The 27114-nt window shown below is 42.3% G+C and overlaps 1 protein-coding gene across 4 annotated transcripts in view; it reads left to right on the top strand.

The window, feature by feature from the left end:
* Window positions 1-27114, top strand: part of GRIK2 (glutamate ionotropic receptor kainate type subunit 2) — a 203657-nt gene that overhangs the window by 173299 nt on the left and 3244 nt on the right. For 3 of the 4 annotated variants that reach the window (XM_068160442.1, XM_068160444.1, XM_068160445.1), the window contains 2 exons: window positions 2182-2407; window positions 12825-13075. In XM_068160442.1, the coding sequence (XP_068016543.1) occupies window positions 2182-2407; window positions 12825-13075 (477 nt within the window). Of the gene's footprint in view, window positions 1-2181; window positions 2408-12824; window positions 13076-13272; window positions 13894-27114 lie in introns of those variants that run through there. The other variant, XM_068160443.1, reaches the window with a different exon arrangement.

Below are 27114 nucleotides of genomic sequence, written 5' to 3' on the forward strand. Positions count from 1 at the left end.
GTTTTGATTCTCACTTGTAGCTTTTTGCTGTGGAAGAAAGCAGCGTAGAGACATCGTAGTGTTCTGCCTGGATGAGAGAACTGAGAGATCACTGTGCTCCCTTGTTGGCAGCGCTGAGCCACGTGCACTGATGTTCTGGATTTTGTGCTATCTTCTGCACTCATCCTGTACAGGCTATTTATTTTCTGGTGTAATTATTCCTGTATGCAAGTTATCCTCTGCAGGAGCTCTCTCTGATTTATTTCTTTTCTTTTGCTGGCCTTTGTGCCTTCCTTTTCAATGGCATCTGTGACTTCATCCTAGCTGATTAAATCAGCCATCACAGGATAAGCACTCTGTCCTTTAGAGGATGTTGTATTTTTTGACAGGCTCTAATGCTCCAGCAGAGAGCAACAATTTCCCTTGCTAACATGCTTTCATCCTGGAATCAATTATTTTGATTTTTTTTTTCCTTTTAGCAGAAATACAGAAATGTTCACCCATTACAGTGAAGTCTTTATTTTCTGTTACAGCTCATTTGGCTTTTGCTTTTATCCCCACCTCCCCCCCACCCTCAACATGCATCAGCAATTTGTATGTAACAGTTTACTAAACCTGTTTTCTCTGCAACTGTTTATATTGCTCAGATTATTTATGGGGACTGAGATACTTGGTTTGTGCACTGGGCTGAATTAGATGCAGGCTCTTGGTAAGATTTTACCAGGAAGACATTATTGAATTGGAAAAACATCCTTTCTGCACATTATCTAATAATTGAGATTCCTACAGAGCTGGTGTGCAGTGCTTGAAGGATGTTATGCTGGGGGATGGACAAAATGACCTCTGTAAATGCTTGCGAGTATGATTTGATTTTCCTGTGAGGAGAGACCATATCTGCTGGTTGTCTCTATTTTTGTGTGCTCATAGTGTTTTCTGAAGAGAATTGTTTTCCCCTTTTCACTGCTACTAAACCCCTTTGCAATCAGGCACAGGCTATGCTCAGTCTGGTGACAAATGTGCTCATGCAGAGTCCTAGAAGTCTTCAGTTTTGTCAGCACTGACACCAGAGTTAGTTCAAATGCTCGATTTGTGAAGTCCCCAGGCAGAGTGAAATAACTCTTGGACTGTGCCTCAGCAGGGGGACAAAGTCATCTTTTCTTCTAAATAAATGTTCTTTTTACTCTGCATACATTGCTAATTCTCCTCCGGGGCAGAGTTTACAGCTGCCAATCAGCTGAACTTCAGAAAGGTTTGGAGTGTGTCAATCTTTGTTTAGTATCTCCACCAGAGCTGACAGCAGAGCTGTGTTGAAGACTGACATTCAAAGATGAAAGACTCCTTCAAAAAAAGTCTGCTGTGGGTTTGGTTTTGTTTGGGTTTGGTTTTTGGTTGGTTTTTTTTTCTTCTAGTTCTCAAGCTAGATTTCTACATTTTCTTTATTAAGCAAAATGAGACATTGCTGAAGGTTTTCTGACACAGCCTGAGTCTGAAGCATTGTTAAACAGCTGGGGCTAATACTGCACAACTGAGCACCACACAGCCTGTTCTTTACCACGAGGGTGGTGGAACACTGGAGCTGGTTGCCCAGGGAGGTAGTTGCACCAGGGGAGGTTTAGGTTGGATGTTAGGAAACATTTCTTTGCTGCAGGAGTGGTCAGGCACTGGAGCAGGCTGCCCAGGGAGGTAGTTGCACCAGGGGAGGTTTAGGTTGGATATAAGGAAACATTTCTTTGCTGCAGGAGTGGTCAGGCACTGGAGCAGGCTGCCCAGGGAGGTAGTTGCACCAGGGGAGGTTTAGGTTGGATATAAGGAAACATTTCTTTGCTGCAGGAGTGGTCAGGCACTGGAGCAGGCTGCCCAGGGAGGTAGTTGCACCAGGGGAGGTTTAGGTTGGATATTAGGAAACATTTCTTTGCTGCAGGAGTGGTCAGGCACTGGAGCAGGCTGCCCAGGGAGGTGATGGAGGCCCCATCCCCGTAGACAGTCAAGATCAGACTGGTTGTGGCCCTGGGCAGCCGGATCTAGTTGGAGCTGTCCATACTGAGTGCAGAGGGTTGGACAAGATGAACTTTGAGGATCCCTTCCTACCCAGTGCAGTCTGTGAATCCATGTACAATACAGTGAGGGAGCAGTGTGCAGGCACAATTTGTTCTCACTCCTCTGACTGTCTCCTTGGTGTTACAGCTAACGTTTGTCTTTCAGAAATCCAAAATCTCCACGTACGACAAGATGTGGGCCTTCATGAGTAGCAGGAGGCAGTCAGTGCTTGTCAAAAGCAATGAAGAAGGCATCCAGCGTGTGCTCACCTCTGATTATGCATTTTTAATGGAGTCCACAACCATTGAGTTTGTCACACAGCGGAACTGTAACCTAACACAGATTGGAGGCCTGATAGACTCAAAAGGTTACGGCGTTGGCACTCCCATGGGTAGGTGATATGTCAAACGTTTGTTCTCTCTTCATTAATCTCTGGTGCTGCAGTAGCATAGCAAAGCTCCCATACACTGCTGCTTTCTCTACATTGCTAACATCTTTCCCCCTCTCCCCCTTCCCAATTCATTTTCCCACCTGGTGAAAATTTTATGTCTTTTATCAACCTTTACAGGTTTTGTTGCAATATTTAAACAGGAACAAAAGAAATAAGTAGTTGCTTTCTGAAAACTGGGATTTCATGGGGCATGCTTCTCTCACACAGTGCCTTCCACATGTCCAGAAACAATGCTAGAACTTTGCTTCACACTTCATTTCATCTCAAAAAAAGGATTTTTAACGTGTTGCTCTCTCTCTTCAGAGAATGAGGTGCTGGTAGGACAAAGTTTGCATTAGCAGATGGGGATAATGCTTCTGTACCAGGAGGCTTAATCAGTGAGATTCTTAAAAAGAGGAGGAAATATTCCATAACACATAGAATAGAATGGAATAGAATAGAATAGACCAGACCAGACCAGGTTGGAAGAGACCTTCAAGATCATTGTGTCCAACCTATCAACTAATCCAGCCCAGCTAATCAATTAAACCATTCAACCAAGCATACCATCAAGTCTCCTCCTGAACACCTCCAGTGATGGTGACTCCACCACCTCCCCAGGCAGCCCATTCCAATGGGCAATCACTTTCTCTGTCTCTAACTTCCTCCTATCATCCAGCCTAAACCTCCCCTGGTGCATGTATAATCCACAGACAAAATAAATACTGAACTGACCTTGTGGCATACAATTTTGCAGAGCAATTCCACTCCTGTGAATATTCTCCAGTTCAGATGGCTTGCTTTTTTTTTTGACATGGTACAAAATTTTAGTTGCAAGGTCAGGAGCCAACTCCAGGCATTAGTTTGGCTGCTGGAATCCACAGGAGGGGAGCCAGCAAGCAATGAGGTGCTGAGTTCCCGTTGGCTGCAGGGATTTTTTGAAGAGCATGAGCTTTAGATTCCAGAATAGGTGAGAATATAGAAATCAGTGTCATGCAAAGGCTCTGTCAGTGCTACATAGTGATCCTGCTTAATATTGCAGGATCATTCTGCTGGCTTCTTTGGAAGACCAATATTTATTTTGACTTTATTTGTAGGAAGAGTTAATAATTTTGTGATTGATTTATTCCATGGTTCTACTTTGTCATCTGGCTTGGGTGGATTTTTCCATTGAATTGTGAGCTGCTGCTTTGCTGAACCTCGAGTCCATAAATGACTGACCATTATGTGTGTCAGACTCACTGCATACAAGCAGATGTACTGAGCATGTACCTTTCAGATGGTCTCCATTTATGTGGCAGCTCAGGACTGTGCCCAACTCTGCCTGTGTGGAGATTCATGCAAAGTGATGCTTCTGACATTTTCAAAATGAAAAATGGTAGGTGTAAGTAATCCTAAAACGTTGCATATATTTCTTCTGACTCCTAAGAAATACAAACCAGAGAGTGGTGCTTGAGAGAGTTGGTGCAGATAAGAAATTCCTCCTCTGTTTCTCTGGGCTTATTGAGCTGCGGAAAGTTACAGAAGTAGATTAAGAGGTGGCTTAAACTGCATAGCAGCAATGTTCCTGCAATATCTGATAATGGTGAGGTGAAAAATAGTTGGAGAAAAAGGTGAAATATATTTTTCTTTTATCATTTCTTCCTGTACAGTTATTACAAGAAAAGAAATTGTGCTATTAATATCAGTATCTCAGTTGCAGAGCACGGGGAGCTGAATCTGTTCCATGGCTCTTCGCTTCTTCTAGTTTTGACTTACTTTCCCTTTTGCTGTGATCAAGCTACAACTTTTCCTGCCAGAGCATATCCCTCTTTGTATCCCTGATCTTTCCCTACTGATGACTATCAAGACACCCCCAAAAATGCTGCAAAGGATTTGAGGCTGAGGTATTTCATGTTTGTTAACTTAAAAGTTGTTTGAAACCCAGAAATGTGCACTCCTCCAACTGCCTGGAGACTTCTTCACCGCACATGGAGATAAAATACAGCTCTCAGGATAGGAATGAAATGAAACAGTGTAATTTGGGGTTAACATACTGAGTGGATTAAGCTACCAAGGTTCCATTGCCAAGCTGTCTTGCAGAACTACCCATTACACAAAGCTGCAATCATTTGCAGCACCGAAACAGATCAGAGCATCGAAATTTATTCCTGCGAGTGCATAAAACATATCTGCACGGTGTATGTTTATACATGCACAATAGAAACCTGGCAGCTACTGTGATACAAACAACTCACACCTCCCACGTCAGGAAAGGGAAGTACATGAATAAAATAAAGTGCCTTGCAGCACAGCTGCCTTGGCTGCAGAGCCCAGCGCTCAGACGACTCCCTTCAATCCGGAGGATGAAACAGGACTTCAAGGTTCTCATGTTCTATTGATCCAGAGGTGCTTTTCTTTTACTGAAGTTCTCTTCTCTGTAAATTCTACTGAAAGAGCAAATAAAATGCCTTTGTTTACAAACATTTTTATCTCTTAGAGAGGGGAAAAAGATTTCTCACAGTGCATTGTTCCTAGAGATGCTCAAGCTTTTGCCCGCTTCCAAAAAGACTATTTGGCTAAGTACTTTGGCGTGCAAGATCACTTGCACAATCTAGTTTGTGTCCTTCTGACTTAGGCATTCAGATCTTTTAGTTTTGGTAAATCAGAACCAGGGGTGGGGTTGATTCTTACTTAGTTATTGATCTATGTGTCTATTTGTCTAGAATTTGTCAGCTGTGCGGCATGTAATGAAAATGCCGTTTGCAGTCCCCACGTCCTAAAGGCGGTAGCATTTGTATAATTTCATCAGATACAGACTCTAGAAAGAGTATTTCACACTCCACTCATATAAATTAAAGGTTTCACTGCAGAAAGAGAAAGATTTCAGGCAATAATTTATGATCTGCTGTTTCATATCTTCTCCAGGAATATGACTTCATGAATTATTTATATTTATCTAAGCCATTATTAACTGCAATGCAAGAACCTCCTTCCCACACCAGTGATGGGCTGCTGGATCAAATTGAATTTAAACAAATAATTTAATCAGGAAATGTATAGCACTTAATTATCACGTTGTATCCAATGACACTGTGGAGGTTCAACTGATTTATAGCAACCACTCTGCCTCTAGGGGAGTCACCTAGAAAAAAAATAACAATAATACTCACAGAAGTTGTTTTTCTTTTAAACTATCAACATTTGCGAGCTGACCTGATTGTGCTCTGAGTGCAGCTCTTGTCCAAAAAGATCTCAGGACTTGCCATTATTTATTTCCTAATATAGAAAACAAAAAGAGAGAAAAAGTTAAATGAAGGCAGAGAGTGGGAATATCAATTACTTAAGAACAAAAGCTTTTAATTAGGGGCTTGTTGTTTCAAACCTTAAAACCTAATGCAGTGAAAAACTCAAATAAATTACTCTGATTTCCTAAATATACAACAAAAGTGAAACAAAAAATACCTCCTGAAGGTGATCTCAGAACAGTCTCACCTCTCCTCTCAGAATTCATTTAGTCTCCCCCTGCTATATTTATCACTACAGAGATTTGCAGCCTGGTTTTGTAGCCATCTGAAAAGCAGTTACTAATTTAGTCCTCAGAATTGTTATCAGTGCACTTGGTTATCATAATTGAAACCAAAACACAGAACAGTTTAGGAGTTTAAAATGATGAAAATACAGTCCTGGGTTCCCTCTGTAAAATATTAAACCCAAAAGGCAAGAGTGGTTTACTGGCTTTTAATTTAATTGTGGTTGAGCTTTCCGGCTCTGCAGCTCTTCCTTGTTCATATTGTGTGGCACCCTGAGGATATCTGAGCTATCCTTGTCTGTTACCTGTTGTAAAGTAGCTCTCCTGGAGAAAAAAAATCCCATCTTGCAGTCTGGCTGCTTGGAAAATGTGTATTTTATGTGTGTAGATATATATATTAGCCATTCTTAGGTCATTTCAAACAGAGGTGTAATGAGTGTGTGGCAATTTCTGCACTCTGAACATCCACACTGAAAGTAGAAATATTGTTTTCTGCATATAGTTTTTAATACCTAAAGCTCTACTACAACTAATAATAATACTAAGTAAGCATTTGGTTTTATTGTTAAGATTGATTAGTTCTCTTGAACCCACTTATCACTTCCAGGCCATAAACATTACAGGAGTATTTGTTTACTACATGATATGAATATTTTTTTCCCCAGTCCTTTGCGATGAGACATACAAAAATTTCAGTCCCTGTGGGAATAAATAGGAAGCTGTGTTCCAGCACAGGAGGCCTTTTCCTTCTGCTTGCCTGCATTGGATCTGTAATCCTCCATATGATTTGTGCTGTAATGTTCACAGAATCACCAAGGTTGGAAGAGACCTCAAAGATCATCAAGTCCAACCCATCACCACAGACCTCATGACTAAACCATTCATCACTTACACATGCAAAAAAAGTGCTGAGCTTCTGTTTTGTGACTCAAACAAATTAATACATTTGTCTTCATTAGTTGGACATAATGCACACACCCCACCCCACCCCCCCAAAAAAAAAGGTGCAAATGATTTATTTTAATACAGGTCAAACCATGTATTGAAACTGATTTGAGAATTTCAACTGCTGGAGCAGATAGTTTGCTCTTGCTGAAATATCAGAATGTGTGGCTGAAGCATTTGATGAAAGAAGTAGGGTTTAGAGGTCCCTCTCCCTCTCCAATCCATTCTATGACTCTAGATAAGGGGTAGCTTAGACTGCTGTAAACATCTGCTGAGGGTTTTCCATTGCAGCCACTCCAACCTAAGGAATACTTAAGGATGATGCATCTAATATCTCAATGTGTTAATCAGAAGGTAGCATGAAGTGTTGGGGTCAACAATCAGCATCAGGAAACAGTGATCTTGTTTCATCTGATAAATATTTGCTCCTGGTGTATCCATGGCAAAACACAGGGGAAATTCAAAGTTCTGTATTTAATCAGAAGGACAAGAATGGGAAAGCTAATGTATAAGCCACACAGCTAAATTAAAGTTACAAAGATTTTTTCATGTTAGACCTTCCACTTTATTATCTATTCTCAATGTTGTCCACCATGTGGAATATTTAACTTTGAAAAGGACTTCTTCCTGCCCAGAAGTCTCAAATTCCGCAAGCTAAAAGTCCATAAGGAAGTAGGACAGCTGATAGAGGAGCAAGAAGTATACTTTTGATTAACATTTATGTCTAGCTCATATTTTAATGCATGAATCATAAATGAATAGGAAATTCATATCAATGTTCCTTGTCTCTTAGGGTGGCAAACCCAAGATTTTCACACTTCCCTACGTGAAAAAGCTTCGTGTCCACTCAGAGTTTATTCATACAGCAGCGGTTTTGAGTAGACTTGGGAGGTGGATTTAAACTGTGTGCCTGAGATGCTTTGCTATGAATTCATACATCCCTTAGAGCTGAGCAAGCTTCAATGTCTGATCATTTCATAAATATAAAACACCACATTTGCTGAGAGGCACAGAGCTAAGAAACAGGAGAGCCCTTCCCTTACCATCCCAAAGAGAGATGTTATCAATGCTACATTTACAATCCCCATCCACCTCTTGGTGCATTGCAATCAGCCCAGGTTTGTTCTATGCTCTTAAAAAAACCACAACTGGCCAGTTGCTAATTCTTATGCAAGTGACTCATTTTGCTACTCAGAACATCTTGTAGGCAATGGCTTTCCTTTTCTGTCCTTTTTTCCTTCCCTTCCCCTTTCTCCCTTCCCCTTTCTCCCTTCCCCTTTCTCCCTTCCCCTTTCTCCCTTCCCCTTTCTCCCTTCCCCTTTCTCCCTTCCCCTTTCTCCCTTCCCCTTTCTCCCTTCCCCTTTCTCCCTTCCCCTTTCTCCCTTCCCCTTTCTCCCTTCCCCTTTCTCCCTTCCCCTTTCTCCCTTCCCCTTTCTCCCTTCCCCTTTCTCCCTTCCCCTTTCTCCCTTCCCCTTTCTCCCTTCCCCTTTCTCCCTTCCCCTTTCTCCCTTCCCCTTTCTCCCTTCCCCTTTCTCCCTTCCCCTTTCTCCCTTCCCCTTTCTCCCTTCCCCTTTCTCCCTTCCCCTTTCTCCCTTCCCCTTTCTCCCTTCCCCTTTCTCCCTTCCCCTTTCTCCCTTCCCCTTTCTCCCTTCCCCTTTCTCCCTTTCTTTTTTTTTTTTTTTTTTTAATTTTTAAAATGTTATTTTATTTTTTATTTATTTTTCTAGGGTTTTTTTTATCTTTTTATTGCCAAGCCTTGCTCATTTACTTAGAGCTAAACTGAGATCCAGATTTTGGGATCAAGGAGGATGTGCTCCTCTGTCAAGTTCACAGGAACTGCTGCCTTTTCTTATGATTGATTGCTCTTCTCTTCACTGCGGGGTGTTGCTTGCTTCCTATGGTTGCCAAAGAATTTTAATGCATCAAATCCCTTGCTACAGCAATGTCTTTACTCCATGACTGCCCTCAGTGATCTTTTCTTACATGAAAATGAGCTGATTTTGAAAGTGGAGCCAGGGATTGGGAACTGAGAGAATCCCTCCTCTTTCTTCATGTGTTACTTGGAGACTTTTCAATCCGCAGATAGGAAGAACAAACCAAGCTTATGCTGACCCTTCTCTCTGCTGCTTCCCTCCCATCCCAATTAGGGAGGGTTAACAGAGTCAGGCAGCAGAACTGGATGTGACTTTTAAAAGAAAAAACAGGCTCAGTGGAGCTAAAGTAGGTGCTCTTCCTACACCCAGTGCCCCTGAGCTGGCTGTTCCTTTTCAATGGCATGCTGTAGATGTGGCTGTCTTTATTACTGAGTGCTGGCTACACTACAGATTCCTGGAAGGTGTTTCAGGCCCTGTGATGCATGAGGCTGTGCAAAGCAGTTTTTCTGTAGGAGGTAGTTTGGTTCCTCACAGTCTAAACAACTACTCCACAGCTGTATGTAAATTAAATCCTTCCCATCTTGGTTCTCTCCTGCCTATGGCTCCTTGACGCTTGGGAAGAAACTGAACTCCACACAGTGTCCCCAGTTATGCCCTAGCAAGATGATCTGCAGCTGTGTGATTTTGCACCTGTGTGCAGAAGAGAGTTCTACAGGTCCCAGTATGCTCCAGCTCCTTTTGCATTTGATGGAATGAGTAAGACAGACTGAGAGAAACCAGGCAGGAGATTTTACTGAGTTATAATCTACTGGGAAGCTCTTTCAGGAGCAGCCAGATCAGCAGGATTTCAACACACTAATCTGCATGCAGTGAAGTCTCAATATAAAAAGCTTATGTGCTCATAACTTAGGATTAAACATATCATTATGTGCATGGATCTTCATATACTGAGGCTTCAGGGCAGCAAACTTACCTGTGTATAACTTGCACACTGTTTCTGAGACTTTGCTACCTTAGTTCTGTGCGGAGGCTTCAGACAACAGAATCTTCATTTCTGCTTTAATTTTTCATAAGCAAGCAACATTGAGCTTGAGGATCAAAGGAAGGCACTCTAAAGAAGGTCTTAAATATAGCAGGAGGTCTTAAATAGTTACTTGCTTTGTTACCTTAGTTTTTCTACTACAGTAGAAACACCAAAGGCTCTGCAAGCTGCCAACTTTACAACTACTTAGGCAAAATTTAGCAGATCACCACCAGTAAGTGATACAAATCACTGTTAGCTGCCTGCTTCTAATGCAATCCTCACCCACTTAACTAATTGTAGATAGGATGAGCCTGTGCTCGATGCTTTCTGTCTATGAATTCCTCAGTGAACTCATTTTTGAAGCCCTTCAAGTGGACTAGAAGAGTGTGTGTACAAATCTGGTCCCTAGAATACATAAATAATACATGAAGAATAGTTGGGACTGTGTTCTATATTTAGACCCACAGAAAGTGTGGAAATGAAATGTAAATCAATCTAATTAGAAAGCAGGCTGTCAGAGCAGAAGATAGCTTAAACTGGGTCCAAGATTATTTCTCAGAATATGTTATTTAAGTTGTTGTTAAATATTTATAGGCAGTGTAACACTGAAAATAGCCCCAAAAGCATATAGGATGCTCTTACACTTCCCCATGCTCTTATGGGCCAATCACTTCCCCTCTTCTATTTGAGTGAAGAAATGTGTCAAGGATCAGGTTTGGCTGTGTTTGAGCATGATCAAGATGGTCTGAAACTGTGTGACTTTGGCCCCTGCATGCAGAAGAGGTTAGAAAAGAGTTTGATTTCCTTTCTGCTTCCTGTAGAGTGCTGTGCAAGCAGAGCTTAGCTCCTAGTACAGAACATCATTCTTTTGAAGCCCAGGTGATAAAACTACAAGTTCTTGGAATGTGAGTGCTTTGAGGCCAGCTTTTCCCACTCTTATTCTGGCATGGTTTATAATTAATGAGCCTTGCTGTGGTTTACTCCCATGCTGGCACTGTCACCTTTTGCTATTCACTTTTTCCTCATTGACTCCAGCTAGGCAGGAAGAAATGGCAGGGGCAAAAAAGAAACAAGTGGCAAGAAATTCCAAGAGAAAATACATATTCCATTCCATTCCATTCCATTCCAATTTTCTATGAGTATGAAGTATCCTCTCCATGGATATATGCTTGAATATCTGTGGTGGGTTGAAAATATACCCCTCCTCCCCCCAGCATTCAATTTGCCAGACCAGCAAATTTACAGCCAATAGTGATTTGTTTACATTTCATTACTTTCTGCTCAAGAGCTGTGAAAAATGGTAAAGGTACAGCCTAAAACTGCCACAGCATCCTTCAGCTCCTGCCCTGGTCGCAGCACACGGAACAGTCAGATGAGCAGAAGCCCTCTAAAGGATGCTGAGGATTCTTTTGAAGGAAGTTGCCAAATTAATGGAACTTAATTTTTATTACTCAATTGAAGGGCACACTGTAAAAATGGTAGCTAGGAAGTAAGGTTATTGTGACAGAAGGAAGCAAAAGGAGGGATCCTTTGCAGGATTGTATTTATAGCAGATGAAAGAGGTGATGCCATGCCTTTTCACCTGCTCTTTTTTTTCCCCCTTCTTCTTCCTGGGATTTCTTAACCACTTTAATGAAGAGGCTTTTGTTCCTGTTTTCAAAGGAGGAGGAGAAAAATGATGGCTTTGTTCTCTCCTTAATCATTATACACATCTGAACATAGAAAGCACTTCTAACTGATGTGCTTTACTCTCTAACATTCAGAAAGAAAAGGTCTTCATTGACAATATTCATTAATTAATGTAGGTTTTTAAATGCTCATTGAAAAGTCCTCATGCACTGCATGAAGCAGAGGAGAGCAGATGACATACCAAGATTTGACACTCCCCTTTGAACTACCCATTGAAATATTGAGGTCTGCAGAAGCTCCAATATTATCATGTCATTTCCAAATGCTGAATTATGAGAGAGAGATACAGTAATGTATGAGGCTTTACCTCCCTGTTATCCAAACACATGTAACCTTATCTTTCTGAATGAATTGCTACCCACTGCTGTTAATAACTCCTCTGCTTGGAAGGTATCTTAAGTGCCTGACAATCTATCACATAGAGACTTTTGTGGCTTGGTCCTGCAGCACAAACTGTTGTTTCTTCTTTTAATAAAGTAATAGCATAAAGTATTCATTGCATATCAGACCTTGGATTAGCTTTAGAGTAACAATCAATGAAGCAACAACCTGTAGATTTATGTATGTTAGACTGAATCTATTGCATCATAATTAAAAGCCTGATGGGGATGGACAGATGCACACTGTTTGGCTGGAGATAATAGTTAAGCATGAAGATGCTTGAGACACAGAATCACAAAGTGTTGGGGGTTGGAAGGGACCTCAAAGGATCATCCAGTCCAACAACCCTGCCAGAGCAGAATCACCTAGAGCAGATCACATGGGAACACATCCAGACAGGTCTTAAATTTATCTCCAGAGAGAGAGACTCCACAACCCCCTTGGGCAGCCTGTTCCAGTCTTCTGTCATCCTCACAGTGAAAAAATTCTTCTTCCTGTTTCCACGGAACTTCTTATGCCTCAATTTCCACCCATTGCCCCTTGTGCCGGCATTGGGCATCACCCAGCAGAGCCTGGCTCCATCCTCTGGGCACTCACCCTGCACAGCTTTATAAACAATGAATGAGGTCACCCCTCAGGCTCCTCTTCTCCAAGCTAAAGAGCTCCAGCTCCCTCAGTCTCTCCTGATAAGGATATGTTTCACCATGGGACTAAGTATGATGGGATTCATCCTATCCATCTGGATCCAGCTGGACCAAGTTGTGTGCATATATATCTACATGTCTGTGCCCATGTGGGTTTGTATTTGTGACCAGCATGACTGTGATGAGATATAAGTTCTGGCTCTAGAGAGTTCGGTTTTTCTTGTGACATTATACTGCATTTCATTCTTACCAGGAATAACTTTCCTTAACGTGGTCCCCGTGTGATATGTGTTTCTTGTGATCTCTTCAGGTTCTCCATACAGAGACAAGATCACTATAGCAATTCTTCAGCTGCAGGAGGAGGGCAAGCTCCACATGATGAAAGAGAAATGGTGGAGAGGCAACGGCTGCCCAGAGGAGGAGAGCAAAGAGGCCAGCGCTCTGGGAGTCCAGAACATCGGCGGGATTTTCATCGTGCTGGCAGCAGGATTGGTGCTTTCTGTCTTTGTGGCAGTGGGGGAGTTCTTGTACAAATCAAAAAAAAATGCCCAGTTAGAAAAGGTAAATATTGTCTTTTCCTACTTGCTTTTCTCTTGACCTATTCACATAATGCTTTAAGCACCTGGTAGTGAAATGTAGGTGATGCCTACAGAGTGTCTGTTGTGTAGTACAGTGCTTGTACGACAACGGATCGCAGCAAAGCGCCCAGAGTTTGACGTGCACCACTTTTAATTTGTCTTCAATGTCTTTAATTGTAGCCAGATTTCAGGACAAGTGACTATTTCTCCTCTTATTCAAGCCTGAGAAAAGACAGCTTTTTACTCCTGGAAGTTCACTGCAGTTAATTTTGTGGAGGAAGAAGAAATCCGAAACTGTTATGGGCAACAAATTAATCTTCCACTTTTCAAACAAACAAACTGTCTGTAGCTCAAAGTCAAAGCCTAACAAATGTCTCTTCAGAAATGTTCTTTGCAGAAGTTTATACTGCCAGAGTTGTCCTGGTAGCATCTGGAAAAGATGACATCAGCATGATGTGGTTTGGGGTTGGGGTTTTTTTTTGGTGGGTTTGTTCCTAATATGATGTCTCAGAATTTCAAAGTGACTGAGTTGTGACCTCCTAGTCTTCATTTGTTCTCTGCTCCAGTTTATACAACCACAGCACTATGACGCTGCCAACACACCAGGAGAACCTGGGGAGATTCTTAAATGATCTTTTTTTGCATAATAAATGAATCTTTTATATATGTTGATATATATATATATATATTTATATGTGTGTGCCCTGTTTAAGCCTCAGCTCAAGCTCCACATTTGATTGAGACAGCAAGTTCTGAAGTTTTAGAAGTTGAGGAAAACAAACTGTTGGATTTGCCTAGATCTCCTCAATCCTTTTCTTCCTTTTGAGGAATTTGTGGCTTATGGCAATTTCTATATTCCTGTTCAGGACTTTCATTTAACAGTTGTCCATGCTCGCTGCGGGGAAGGTTGGCCTAGACGACTTTTGGAGGTCCCTTCCAACCCATCCTATGATTAAATCAGCAGGAAACTCAGCAGCTGCTCTTTCTGTTGGTGTTTTTCCAGATGCTACTGGTGAATTTTTGTAAGCAAACTTACAAGCTGTTTTCACTTCTTTGGAGGCAACCTTTTGGTATGCAAGTGTCTTGTTATGAATATATTGTTAAAGAAGTGTGGGTTTCCCTCCCCCTCTCCCTTATGCACACCAAGGCAGTGTGAGGTTACAAGGTGCTGAGCGCAGCTTGACTGTGGGTACGTTGCTGAAATTGTTAAAGGACCATTCAGATCCTCTTCTTTATGATCCTACAAGCTGGTTCCTTTCTGTCAACCTACTGTTGGAATGTTGTGTTTCTGAAATGAATTTGTGAGGAAAGAGATGCTGCTCCTTTAGGCCACTCATGTGAATATCGTTTCTGTCCATTCTTACGGTGGATGTGGCTCTCACACAGACACCAGCCTGGTTTGGTTTCCCTTCTCTGCATTTTCAACCAGCCCTCACTTAGAAAAATAGAACTCTCTTATCTTGCAACACGAGTTCAGGATTTTGCAGGGTGTGAATCCATGGCTTAGGTGACAATCACAGCAGGTTGGAAGGTGTTTGATGAACAAACAGAAACCTCTTCACTTGTTTCTCTAAGCCCTGAGTTTTCATGGTGGGTTTGGTGGGGGTCTTGTTGGTTGGTTGGTTGGATTGGGGGTTTGAGGCTTGGGTTGTGGTTTTTTGTGTGGATTTGTTTTGTCTGGGGTTTTTTTGTGTGCTTGAGGGTTTGTGTTTGTGTGTATTTGTGGTTTTGGTTTTGCTGGGAGTTTTTGTTTGGTTTTGTTTGTCTGTCTTTTTCCTCGGCTGGTTGGTTTGGGTCTTGTGTTTTTGGTTGGTTGGTTTAGTTTCTTTGTTTGATTTTTTTTGTGTGGGCTGTTTCTTTATTTGCCCTTTTCTGATTTTTAATTCCTGTTTCTTACTGATGTTAGATACAGCAATGGCTGGAGGTAGCTGACCTTTTATCACTGCTTGCACCTGAAAGAGCAAGGCCTCATCATCAGTTATTGAGATCTCGAGTTAGGAGTGAAGCAGGAGTGAAGCAGGAGTGAAGCAGTGGAAAGGATCAGACCTCCCTCTCCTTTCCTTCCTTCTAGCTGGCAATCTCTTACCTTCCCTCCCTTCCCCTCTACACCCACGTACCCTGATGGCAGGAGACCACTAAAATCTCAGTAGAGCTTTACTTATGAAATGAATTTAACAGGAATATGATGCCAGCATCCCTACACATGGCCTATCCCACTCTTTTCCCAGCACAGACCTTCAGTGAATGCCTTCTGCCATCCTCTCCAAATGGAGCAGATCCCCTTTGCCTAGGAGAGGGAGTAGCAGCAGCCAAAGGGGAGAGAAGCAGTACCCTCATATTTCTCCAGTCTTTGTATTTCCTCTGCTGGGATGAGTAAGCCATGCAAGTAATGCTTCCTTGACCATCCCACCAGGAGAGAAGAGGCACCTATTTTTGGTGACCTAGTTTCATCCCTTGAGTATCTTCTGGCTTTTGCATGATGCTTGTCAGCATTTGGAAACAGGGAGGATCAAAGGTCTATTAACAACCAAGGAAACAAAGGGGATCAGAGGCATGGAGGATCCTGGGTTATAATGAGTACATAAATGTGTCTGCTTTTAATGGGGAGGCACTGCACAGTTCAAGTGGATCATCCAGATATGTTTTTGCAGCATTTTTGGTGTCACCCTGCTCCTCTAGTACACACAGAGAGACGTTGGCTGGTGTGAACCTAGGTGGGGGAGAGAATCTTGAACTCCTTTGAGCAAAACTGTGTTATTTTGTAAAAAGCCTGTTACATCTTGTCACCAGAGTAGTGCAGAGCATCCACGTGCCTGATGTGCCCAGGAATCCAAAGGAAACACGTGACACTAGCCCCAGTCTTTCTGTGAAACAGATGAATTCATGCCACCACAACGCTTCCCAGACGCTTCCCTCTGTTACTGACACCTTTCAAAAGCAAAGCTAAGCCTGGATGTTATCACAGTTAGAACATCACTCACTGACACTTCCTAGGGCTAGTTTGAAAAATGGGTGTCCCAATTTACTAAGTGTTTGCTAAAAGAGCCAGGTCTGATGGCTGTGAAGACAATAATACATCATGTGATTCTGCTATCATTTATAGCCTTTCAAAATTCATTCAGTCACCAGCAGGTCAGAACCAGGTCCCCTTGTGAAAAAACAGCAGATAATAAATGTTATTACTTTTGGAACTGTTAAGTACTTCAAGTAATATGAAATGAGAGCCACACCAGCCTGCTTTAACTGCTTCCCTGGGGGAGATCTGGTCATGGACTCGCTGCCGTGCAGCCTGCGGGATTGAGTCTTGGAGTCCACTGAAACACACCAACAGAGCCTTTCAGGAGCTAAGGGATCAAATCAGTTGAAGCAGCCTCTCTGAAACAGTTATTTCTTTATAATTGATTATAACAGCAACAGCTAAATTGATCCTGGGATGCAATTTACATATATTTCCCAGCAAAGACAAAATCAATTGAACCTTCCGTGGTAAATAATTCACTGCTCAGCCACACAACTGAGCTGAGAAAGATCAGTCTGGGTAGTTTATGACATGAGGAGCAGTGACTGAGCAGCTAGCAAGACTGGACTCAGAACCCCCCTCAACAGCTCTCTGTGCTGCCTCTGTTAAATACCAAGCAGGATTTTCTACTTACAGCTGCAGAATCTGTCGAACAAGAAATGCTGAATGCTGAACTGTGACCCGTGCATGAGGCTCTCTTTGAAGATGGCACAAACTGAACTGGTTGACTTTTTGCCCCCAAATAAATTATGTACAAAAATTTCAAACACCTTCTGCAACACGCACAGCCCGTGTTTGGGTGTTGGTAATGGAGGGGTACCAGGAAGAGAAGTTTCTGATCTTAGCTGGCTCCAAAATCCATGCAGTTATACTGAGCCACAGAGGCTCGAGGTTGTGGGAATGCTTGATCTTAAGCTTCCTAGAAATTAAGTGTGGTTTTGCTGTGATTGTAAGTAATTCTGAATCTGCTGCCTGCCTCAAGCACACGTTTGAGTGGTGTGATAACCTGGGGTGTATTTTGAGCTAAATCGCCCCTCTGGTCCTACCTAACACGTAACAGCACTGATTTTTTTTCTCGGAGGAAGCGTTGGGAATGACAGCCGTTGCCCTTGTCTGTGGCAGGATTTCAACATCCCACTTGGCACGGCAGGAGCTGGTAGGAGGAGATGGCAGGCTGGTGCCGCCCTGCACTGCCGCAGAGTAACCACGAGATGGCGCCTGCCAATTTCTCAGAGGGAACTGAAACCGTTGGTGGGGAACAGAATTTCCATCGCCAGGCTCACCTAGGCTTTGCTTTTAAAGGTTGCTTTTAAAGCGCAGCCTTTCTACAAAGTCCTGAAGGCCTCTGCTCCTTCCTGTTGTTTATGATACGAGCATCTCCTTCTGTCATCTGCTTGGGAACGTGTTATCAAGCAGACCTTTATTTTATCCAGCCAATCCTGACAATAAACGCTCAGTCATTTGCATTTTATAATTGCTTTTGCTGCTGAACGACCTGCTCCCTGGTTTTAACAGGCACTCAGAGGGCAGTGAATAAGCAATGTCAGACACAGAAGCCATTTAAAACAATTACTATATCCTTAGGTGTTTTGTTTTGCTCTTTATTGATGTGCTTTCACCTCTGATGGCGTTGTGGCCATTCCATGCATTTAGTGTTGCACAGCTCACATCGTTACCAGCAAGACCAGGGAAAACATTGACCTTGAAGACCATTACTGTTTATTATTATGGTGATGATTCTCTGTCTGGGAACCTCTCCACCTGTCCTCTGGGGCTTTTTTGGGTCTTGTCTTTGTTGTTTTGGGTTTTGTGTGGTGTTGGTTACTTGGGGTTTTTTTTTGTTGTGCCTATTTTTGGGGTTGTGCTTTGTGGGTGTTGGTTGGTTCGTTGTGGTCATTTTGGTGGATCGTTGGTTGGTTTGGTTTTGTTGTGCTTTGTGCTGTGTGGGCTTTGTTTGTTTGATGGTTTGGGTGGTGTTCATTTGGTTTGTTGGTTTTGTTTGTTTGTTTATTTAGTTATTTATTTATTTATTTTTAAATCAAAAGGGCTTCTCTGAGATGATTTCCATTCTGGTACCACCTTCACACAGTGAGTAGATGCCACCCTAAGTATCACCTGTGCTGTAGAAACTACATGAGCAATTCTAGCAACTTTAGAGTGACATTCAGATTCTTGTCGAAGGCAGCATCAAGAGCATACAGAACACTGCTCATGGTCAGCCTTGCAGATGGTTGTCCTTTTACCTACCCCACTCATGGTTTCTTTGCAGAAGGTGGCATTGACTTGAAATGTTATCTTGAAACTTGGTTTTATTGCTGTAGTGATCCACACCCTCCCCAAGAGGAAAGGAGGGGGAAAAGGCTGCCGTGCAGTAGCCACAGAGAGTTGACACCAGGTCCTGACTGTGTTTGTCTCAAAGATGGTTGAACCATTCCTGATTTGTTTACACGAAGTTAATGTCGTTGCTAACATGAGTTTATTTGCCAAGGTCATTCTGCAATCTGTTTACAGCAGGGTAAATTTAATTCATTATGTCTTAAGATGCTTCCTTTTTCAAATTGAGGTCAGCAAAGTGCATTTTTGTAACGTTTCCTGTGTGGAATGGTCTCCCAGGAAGGAGTGAATCAGTAAATTGACTCTATCAGTGCACACTGGGGGTGTTTCTTTAGCAAGAGGGTGTGTAGAAAGTCAGCATTTCCATCTTTGTTTAAATTGTTATCTTAACACCAGCACCAAGCAAGATTGCCACAATGATTTCACATGAGAAATGAAGATATTCTTAGGGGCTTGTCTTATTTTACCAGGACATTTTAATTGGGGATTCATTTTTTTTGCTCTCCACACTCTTACTGAATTAGTGTTTGTTAAAGCCTTTTTCATTACTGTCTCAAAAATGCAGTTTTGTCACGGAGCTCAGAGAATATTCCTAACAGTTTGCTATCAGCAGCCTTTGGTATTTGGGACAGTGATTTAGAATAGCGTTGGAACAACCCCAAAGCAAATCCCAGCTCGGTGGTTTTTCTTTTTCCTTTCCAGGGGGAGACAAGTTCAAAAGATTTGTAAAACTGAGAAGCCTGCTCCTCAGGCTGCAATCAACAAGAGCGTGTGGGCATTCTTGGTAACTCAGAGTAAGGGATTTGGGAGTTTTTACCCCAAACAGCATTTACCCAGCCAGTGCTGTGGCCTGCGTTGCCATGTCACAGTTTGTAATGGAGTCACCTCAGAGTTTTTTGACGCTGGTTGGGAAAAGCAGCAGCAGCTCAGAGAAGGAAATGTTTTTCCCAACTGTAGGATGTTGTGTTCTGCAGATATGCAGCTGGAGAACTGGGAACTTCCACCATCCTGTACTCCCTTGTGCACTGTTTGTGGATGTATAGACTTGTATGGCTAATCTGTGTGTGTGTCAGTGTACAGACTGCTTAAAGCTGAGGTATTAACTACAATTAAATGTCCTCTTGGAAACCACTTAAGCACATAGTAGAGGATATTTTCTAGTGGAATGGACTGCTAACAGAAAAAAAATACCCAACAGAGCAAAAGCCCCCAGAACCAAAAAATCAAACTCAGAACCCCCCCTCACCTTTCACAGAATAAACCAAACCAACCCAAAAGGACAAGCAAATCCATGAAAGGATAAAGGTGAAGAGAGTGGGGGAAAAGCAATCTGACTGCCTGTAGCATTTAAAAAGCCCTTTGCAAGCAATAAAATGTTACAAACAAGCTCTCTAATTTGATTTCTGATTACAACTCAGCCAACACCTGTCTGGTGATGAAGATTGCTTCTGAGGTACCTCTAGTATCTGAGTTTGTAGCAGTCAAGAAGCAAAGACCAGAGAGTCCAGGTGTAAAGGTGATCATTGCACAAGGGCAAATGTAGGGATGTCCTGCAGGGGACTCACTGTTGCTCCACAGACACTCAGTTGAAGGTCAGGGCTTCGTTTACAGGTCTGAGTTATGGAATATTTTGTCTGAGGTGAATTTCAAGTTGTATAAAACCCTTTTTGGCTACTCCTACAAGCTGTTTATTTTCTAGCAAGTAGAGTTCACTGTCACTCATCAGTAGAAAGAACAAACATTCACATCATGAAATCATTGGCTCCTGAAAAAAGTATTTCTTTGTTCTCAGGGGAACAAAATATCAGGTTATAGAACAAGCCTCTCTCTCTTACAAGTTTTCATTGTCTTCCCCTAAATATTGCTTGGGCAAGTCTTGTGTTTTAATATATTTTCATACATAAATATGAGTCTTGGCAGTTTGACTTCATCAGCTATGCTATAGCCAAGGGTAGTAACACACAGAGGTTATTTCATCTGATTTAGTTTACTTTGCTTTTTGTGTTAGCCAGCAATGTAACAAGAAGCACTTCCAGCTGCCTCTCAGGACATGTCCTAGACTGCAAGAGGAAATCATGGCATTCCAAACAGACACTGTTTTGCTATCCTGCAGTGCAAGCTGACTATGCTAGGTGGTGTTTCCACAACAGCAGAAACCATTGGCAATTAATACTCAGAGTCTCTCTCTGTTCAATATGATTTGAGGCCATGCCAAATCTTGTCTTACACTTATATTACCACACTGAACTATAAAGCCAGCAGAAATTTTTACAGTGACTAATGTACAGTAGACTTTAGCTCAGCAAGCTGTTAAGAAAGCTGTTTAGCTACAGCTGAACTCAGGTAAGGCAGGTTGTATTTATTTCTAAGCTGCCTCTGTAAGATGGACTGTTTTCAAATGAAGCTCTGTGATGTTCTAGACACTATTTTAATCCAAATGAATTCATACTCCAAAGGACTGATTACATACCTTCATCATTTCCTTTCATCATGCCTGAAGATCAACAAACCTGACCTTCCTTGGATGAGCAGTGAATGAATTTAGATCTAGGATCAAAACAGATTTAACAGATGAGTGAGTTCTCACAGCCAGTGGCTGAGAGTGCAAGATTTCAGGTGACTGATTTCAGTGCAGTCAGGTTCCCCTCTGCTGAAATGCAGAGCAAGACTCTGCACAGCTGTGCCCACTTCATGCAGAACCATTAAAATGCTGCACTGGATGTAGTTCTGAATAGGATGGGCAGCACCACAGAGCCTGTTATTTATTTGCTCAGCAGTAGCTAGGAATTGCTCTCAGCACTTACTAAACGCCCGCCAGTCATTTGTAGCCATTGTCCAGGGACACTGGGCAGCAGTAATTTGTTCTGGAAGAAGACCTGGGCTGGTGTGACAGGCTTCACACAGGCAGAAATGATTGCCACTGCCTGAAAACCCAAGTGACAAGTATCACCATGGATCCAGTTGAATCCCAGAATTTAGGAACCTGGAGCAAGCTGAGGCTGGAAGCCTCTTGCACAAGATGTGGAATTGAATAATAAGATTGGATTTTATCTCCTGAATGCTTCTCTTCACTTACCCAACATAGCACTTGCCTCCTTGGGATTAAGCTGTCACTGTGTTTCAGCCAGCTACTGGAAGTGCAAAATGCCTGCACCTTCCTGGGCTGACAAGAGAGTAGGACTGAGTATCATCTGCCTGCTGATGACACCACAGCCCAAACTATTTCATTATCTCCTCAGTGGCCTCATATACATGTTGAGAGGAGAGATGACAGGATGAAACCTTGTGGAGTCCTACATGAGAGAGAGCCCTCAGGGCTGATGAGCAATTGCCCTATGCCATCCTCTGGGATTTCTCTGAGAGGAAAGAGTGGAACCACACAAGTGCAATCTCATCTGCCCCAGCCTAGGTCCACAGGTGAGTCAGAAAAAATGTCATGGTCAGTGCAATGGCCAGAAAAGGCTGCTGGCAGAGCTGAAGAAAGCCACCTTGGAAATAGCTTTTTGCATGGATAGGGACTCCCCATCAGCCACCAGGAGAGTGTAGCTGGCAGGATGCACTCAGACTGGAAACCAGGTTAAGTAGTTTCAGAAGATTTGAAGTGGACTCAGAGTTACTTTAGCAGAAGTCTCAGTCATTTTGTTTTGTCAGGAAATAACTTTCAGACCTTGAGAGTGACTGAACTGGGGTTGCTTTTGGACACCAGTTGATAATTTATTTAAGGCAAGCTGGAATCTTATCATCCCATGGGGGAACACTAACAATATATGCTAGAAGTGACCTGCAGTGAGGTTCTGTGTGTCAGCTAAGTTCATGGCACAGCTCTCAAACTCAGTGAGCACTTCAGCTCGAGGAAGATTACTCAGTGTTGTTTTGTTATGAGGAAGGGTCAGCCCCTTCAGGTTCTTGTTAATCCTCTCCATATACCAGCTAGAAAAGCTCTTGCAACCATCAGCATTGAACTCAGCTACAGGGTGAAACATCTCGTCCTTCACCAAGCTGCCTGGAACAACTCTACTGGTCTTGACTTGGTAGATATTATGGTGGAAGCAAAGTTTAATTTATGAAAGTGAAATGCTCATTTTACCTGTGATTGTTGTCTTTATTTGAGTAGCACATGAAATCTCCCACCCCCTGTGTCCTGAACATAACTTCCTACAGCGGCTGCTGATCCTGCTTCTGCCAAACACGCAGCACGTGCTTGACCTGGGATGGATGATGTGTTGGTGGTGTGCTCAGCTAATTGGTGTGAACTTAATCTGCAGTGTAGTTGTGCATTCTACTTGCTATGGATTGCAACTGTGCTGCAGCAGAGAAGCCTGCTGCTGTGCCCATGCTGTGTATCTATAGGTCTCTGTGTATGTACAGATGTGTGTGTACAGCCTTCACTCAAGGCACGTCTGAGACTTAGGTGTGTCACTAAGCAACCCAAACCCCTGCTCATTTGCAAGTGCACTTTGAAACTTCTCTGGAAAGGGTAATGCTTCAGCTACAATGAAACATGATTTCTTTTTTTCTTCCTGAGGTTATTTTCTTCCATTAATTGCTCATCTCTTTGTGAGCCTAACTCAACAGTTTGCTAGGATTGGTGTTTCTGTCCAGGGGGTTTGAGACTGGCAGGTTTTCCCTATAGACATGCAAAAAATCCCTGGAGGAGTAGAATATAGAAGCAGAAAGTTTTGCATTCTTTCTCAGCTGGCTTGAAGAAGACCAGGACCAGTTTGATGATGCTGAATGCTAGAACTGGTATTGATCCCTGAATGCTAGAACACAGACTCCCAATGTTGCAAGGTGATGCAAGGTTGCTGCTGTTGCCTCTTTAAACAAATCAAACAAGGTTTCAAGTATCTTGACCCAGGAGACTGGAACTAATGAACTTCTGAGTGAATCCTCCATTTTTTTAATTGAATGTTGGCAGTCAACTTTATATAAACTGCATCAAAGAAGGGGGAAAATATAAACCAGCAAGTGAGTGGAGATTTTTATATTGAACACACATTGAATAGTGTTCACTGAAATCAGGATGGTGAGCGTGGTGCAGGCAGGCCAGTCCTGCCTTCCCATTGCTCTTTTTAGGCTGTTAAAAGCAAAGTCTGTGGTGCTGGTCTCATAATTCTGTGTCTGACAAATGCTAATAGGGTTCCTAACAGCCTTTCTGAGTTCCTGTGAAGCAATACAATGAAAACAGCGTAAATATTTTCTACCTTGCCCATTGATACACGTGTGCCAAGATTACCTCTTCTTCCCAGGCAATAAAGCCATGCACAAGCTGTCTACATAGGCTGTAAGCAGTGGTAAAATAGTGCAAAATGATCATCTGGATTCTGCTTGGCTTGTGAGCTGTCAGCTGTGGCAAAGAATGAAAGAAGGATCAGCTACTCCTTTACCCTTAAGGAGATGAACTCTTTCAAGCTGCTTTGTATTAAAAGGCTAAGAAATTACCACTCTGCTTAAATTTTTCTGGTATGGACTTGAACTCTCAGAGTTGCAGGGCTCTTCTTATGCTTCATAAGGGCTTGCTGCAACAAACCAGTTGTGCTTAACTCCACTATTTGTTTAGAGAGCTGTATGCCTGCCTTCAACTCCTCTGCTAGTTGATTACATCCAAGATGACTTGCAGGCAGCATTTATTGTCTGGTCATGTCTAAGAAAACAGCTTACAGTTTTGTGAGGGTTGGTGAAACATCAGTGATAATTGATGGTCTCATTCCTTCAGTGTGGAAGGTAAGTCAGAGGTAAAAAGGGTATTTTCTTTGAATTAAGTGGAGGCTCTTGTGCTACACACTGCAAGTTCTTGATTTCATGGAGGACAATGGCTTTGAAATGCAGCCTTTATGTTCTGTAAATATTTCACTGTGTTTCCCCCTAACAGTCTGAGTGGTCAATTGAATGCAGGGTTGAGAGATTGGATTATATCCTCTACAGCCATATCTGAAAATGTCGTTTATCTGTCACAAAGAGTTCCAGAGCTGCTGCTGCACTTCTCCATGGCTTTTTTCTTTGTGGTTCCAAAAGCTGTATCCTAACAGTGGAAGAAAAACAAAGCTTAACTCTACAGAAAATGGAGACTCCATGGATTGGACTTGGAATGGGACAGGAGAAGTGCTTTTGAGTTAAAAAAAAACCACCCAGGAGGAAATATTGTCAGTATTTTTTGAACATGATTTTGTAGTATGAGGGAAAACTCTCCCTTTTTATTAATATATTTCTCAGAGAGAGCTCAAACAGCAATGAGGCTCCAGGCCGTGAGCTTTTTGCTTAGGCTTGGATCCAGCTCTTTGTTTAAAGCGCATGAGTGAAATATCTCAACATATTATTTAGTGCTCAGGTGCCAGAGCACAGGGTTTGTGCTCCCTGGGAGCTAGGGCTGTTTGGTGCCTTTGGGTGCTTTCATAGTTTAAAATAGAGAATAATATTTGATCATTTATAATAACAGAGTTTGATTGCAATGATAGAATTTGATCACCTATAACGATAGATTTTGAGTGTAGTATTAGACTTTGATACTGTGTAATAACAGGTTTTGGTTGTCATAATAGAATTTGATCATCTATCAGAACAGACTTTGAGCATAGTATTAGAATTTGATGATGTATAATAGTAGATTTTGATTGTCATAACAGAATTTGATAATCTGTAATAAGAGATTTTCAGCATAATATTGGAATTTGTTCATTTATAATAGTAGATTTTGATTCTAATAATCGAATTTGATCATTTACAATCAAATGATAGAAAACCTAGCACCACTTTAAACCTTGGTAATCAAAGCAATGAAATCAGGCTTTTAACAGGGTAGCTGTGTTCTGTTGAACTTAACTGGTACAAAAGAATAGGATTGCACAAGATGGGAAGAATTTTCTGGACAGCTTTTTTCAGCTCAAAAGTGGTGCTCTCAGCTGCCTCTTTATGACTGAGTCTTGCCAACATTTCTCATTTAATGAGGTTTCAGATCCAGGTAAAACTCTCGGTGAAAATATGCTGGCGAGTTTCTTGAGCTCTTCTTTTCAGGCTGTTTCACAAGGTTGGCATCAAGTGCATTTATCTTCTTACCTCTTGGCTGTTGATTGCAATTCTCTTCCTTCTGACACTACTTAAAAATTGGTACTGTTTAGCGAGTGGTGGATTGATGTGTCTTGAAAAGGATTCACTCTGGTTTGGCACTTTTGTTAGATATCCTGGGGAGGGATGGAATAAAGACAAGAGGTAATCTTGAAGGTGTTAATTGCCCAGGCACCAGTTTTTCCATTTAGAAGGACTTTGTTCCTCAGAATGTTCCAGGCAGGTCTTTGATTCAGGCAGGAGGTGGATAATGGCTGGAGAGTGGCAGCATTGCCTTCTTAATGGGCTCCCAGTCAAACTCCTGAGTTATGTGCTGTGTTCCCCACACAGTGAAAATGCCAAGCTCCGCAAGCCTTGGCAGTTTAGCCTCCAAGCCCTTGGGGAATACTAAATGCAATCTTGCCCTTTTGAAAGATTTCAGGGTTAATTTCAGATTCATAGCACTTCATAACTTCAGTTCTGATGTTAAGCAGCAGCACTTCCTTATAAAAAGAGAGAGTCTAAGAGAATGGAATATTTTCTTTCAGAGTAGAGCTAGTTAAGAAGGAGGTACAGTTCCAGCTTTCTGCACAGTGCTAAGCAAAGACATCTCATGTGTGACTGCTCTGACATATTACAGGTTCAGACTGCTCAATTAGGAGTTTTAGCCAAAAGTTCCATCTTGGCTGTCCACAGACTGCAACAGACCATTTTTAAAGGGTGGTAATGAGCATCCATTGCAGAATTCAAGCCAGACAGAAGCTAGGAATTTTATCCTGAACTTTGGCCTCTGACGGACTTGTTCTTGACTTTGCCCCAGAGAGAGAGAGAGAGAGAGCTTCATTTCCTTTGGATTCACAGCCTAAACTTTTCTGAGTTGTAGGTGGCAAAACCCTTTCTATCATAAGCTAGGGAGGTGTCATTCCGTTATTTCAAACTCAGCAGGAGAAAGAAGTATTTGAAAGGAAGAGTATCATAGCCAGAGTACAAATTTCCCTTCCTTCCCACCTGCCTATTCCCTTGTTCATGTAAAGTGTTAGGGAAGAGGGCATTTTTCTCAGGATTTGGGGGGATTGAGGTTCAGTTCTAACCCGTGACTGAGGCAACTCATGTTTGCACTCTTGCAGTGGACAAAATACTGCATAAAAGTGCAGTTCCTCTGCAACTCTGTGCTCCACTCCCTGCTCTACAGAGCAGCCCAAGTTCTCCCTCTCTCCCCTCCTCTGGCTCTGCCTCTGCTAACTGCTTCCAGACAGAGTGGAACAGGATCAGCAGGTGGAAAGTGCAAGTGCTTTGACCTTGGGAGTCTGATGCCTGTAGGTTATTCTCCTTTGCTGAGACACTGAAGCTTAAACCTCCTCCAGCAGCAGCTTCTGTCGAATTGATACTGTTAAGTGTGTCTCACATTCAGCTCTAACGCCCCAGCTGATGAAGGGCAGCACAAAGGTTGCCATGACTTCCAGGTGTCCTTCTTTAGCAGCTGCCACTTTTTCTTTTTGAAGACCTTGATTTGTTAGGTCCTTTCATCTGGACTGATGACCTTACCCATGGAGAACTCGAGTGTCAATGCTGCTGGCACCCAGGGCTAAAGCCAAGCACCAAAATGTTTAGCAGCATTTCTTCTGAGT

The sequence above is a fragment of the Melanerpes formicivorus genome, unplaced genomic scaffold, assembly GCF_026170545.1.
Source record: "Melanerpes formicivorus ecotype bairdi unplaced genomic scaffold, bMelFor1.0.p_v2 SCAF_50, whole genome shotgun sequence".
Taxonomy (NCBI): Eukaryota; Metazoa; Chordata; class Aves; order Piciformes; family Picidae; genus Melanerpes; species Melanerpes formicivorus.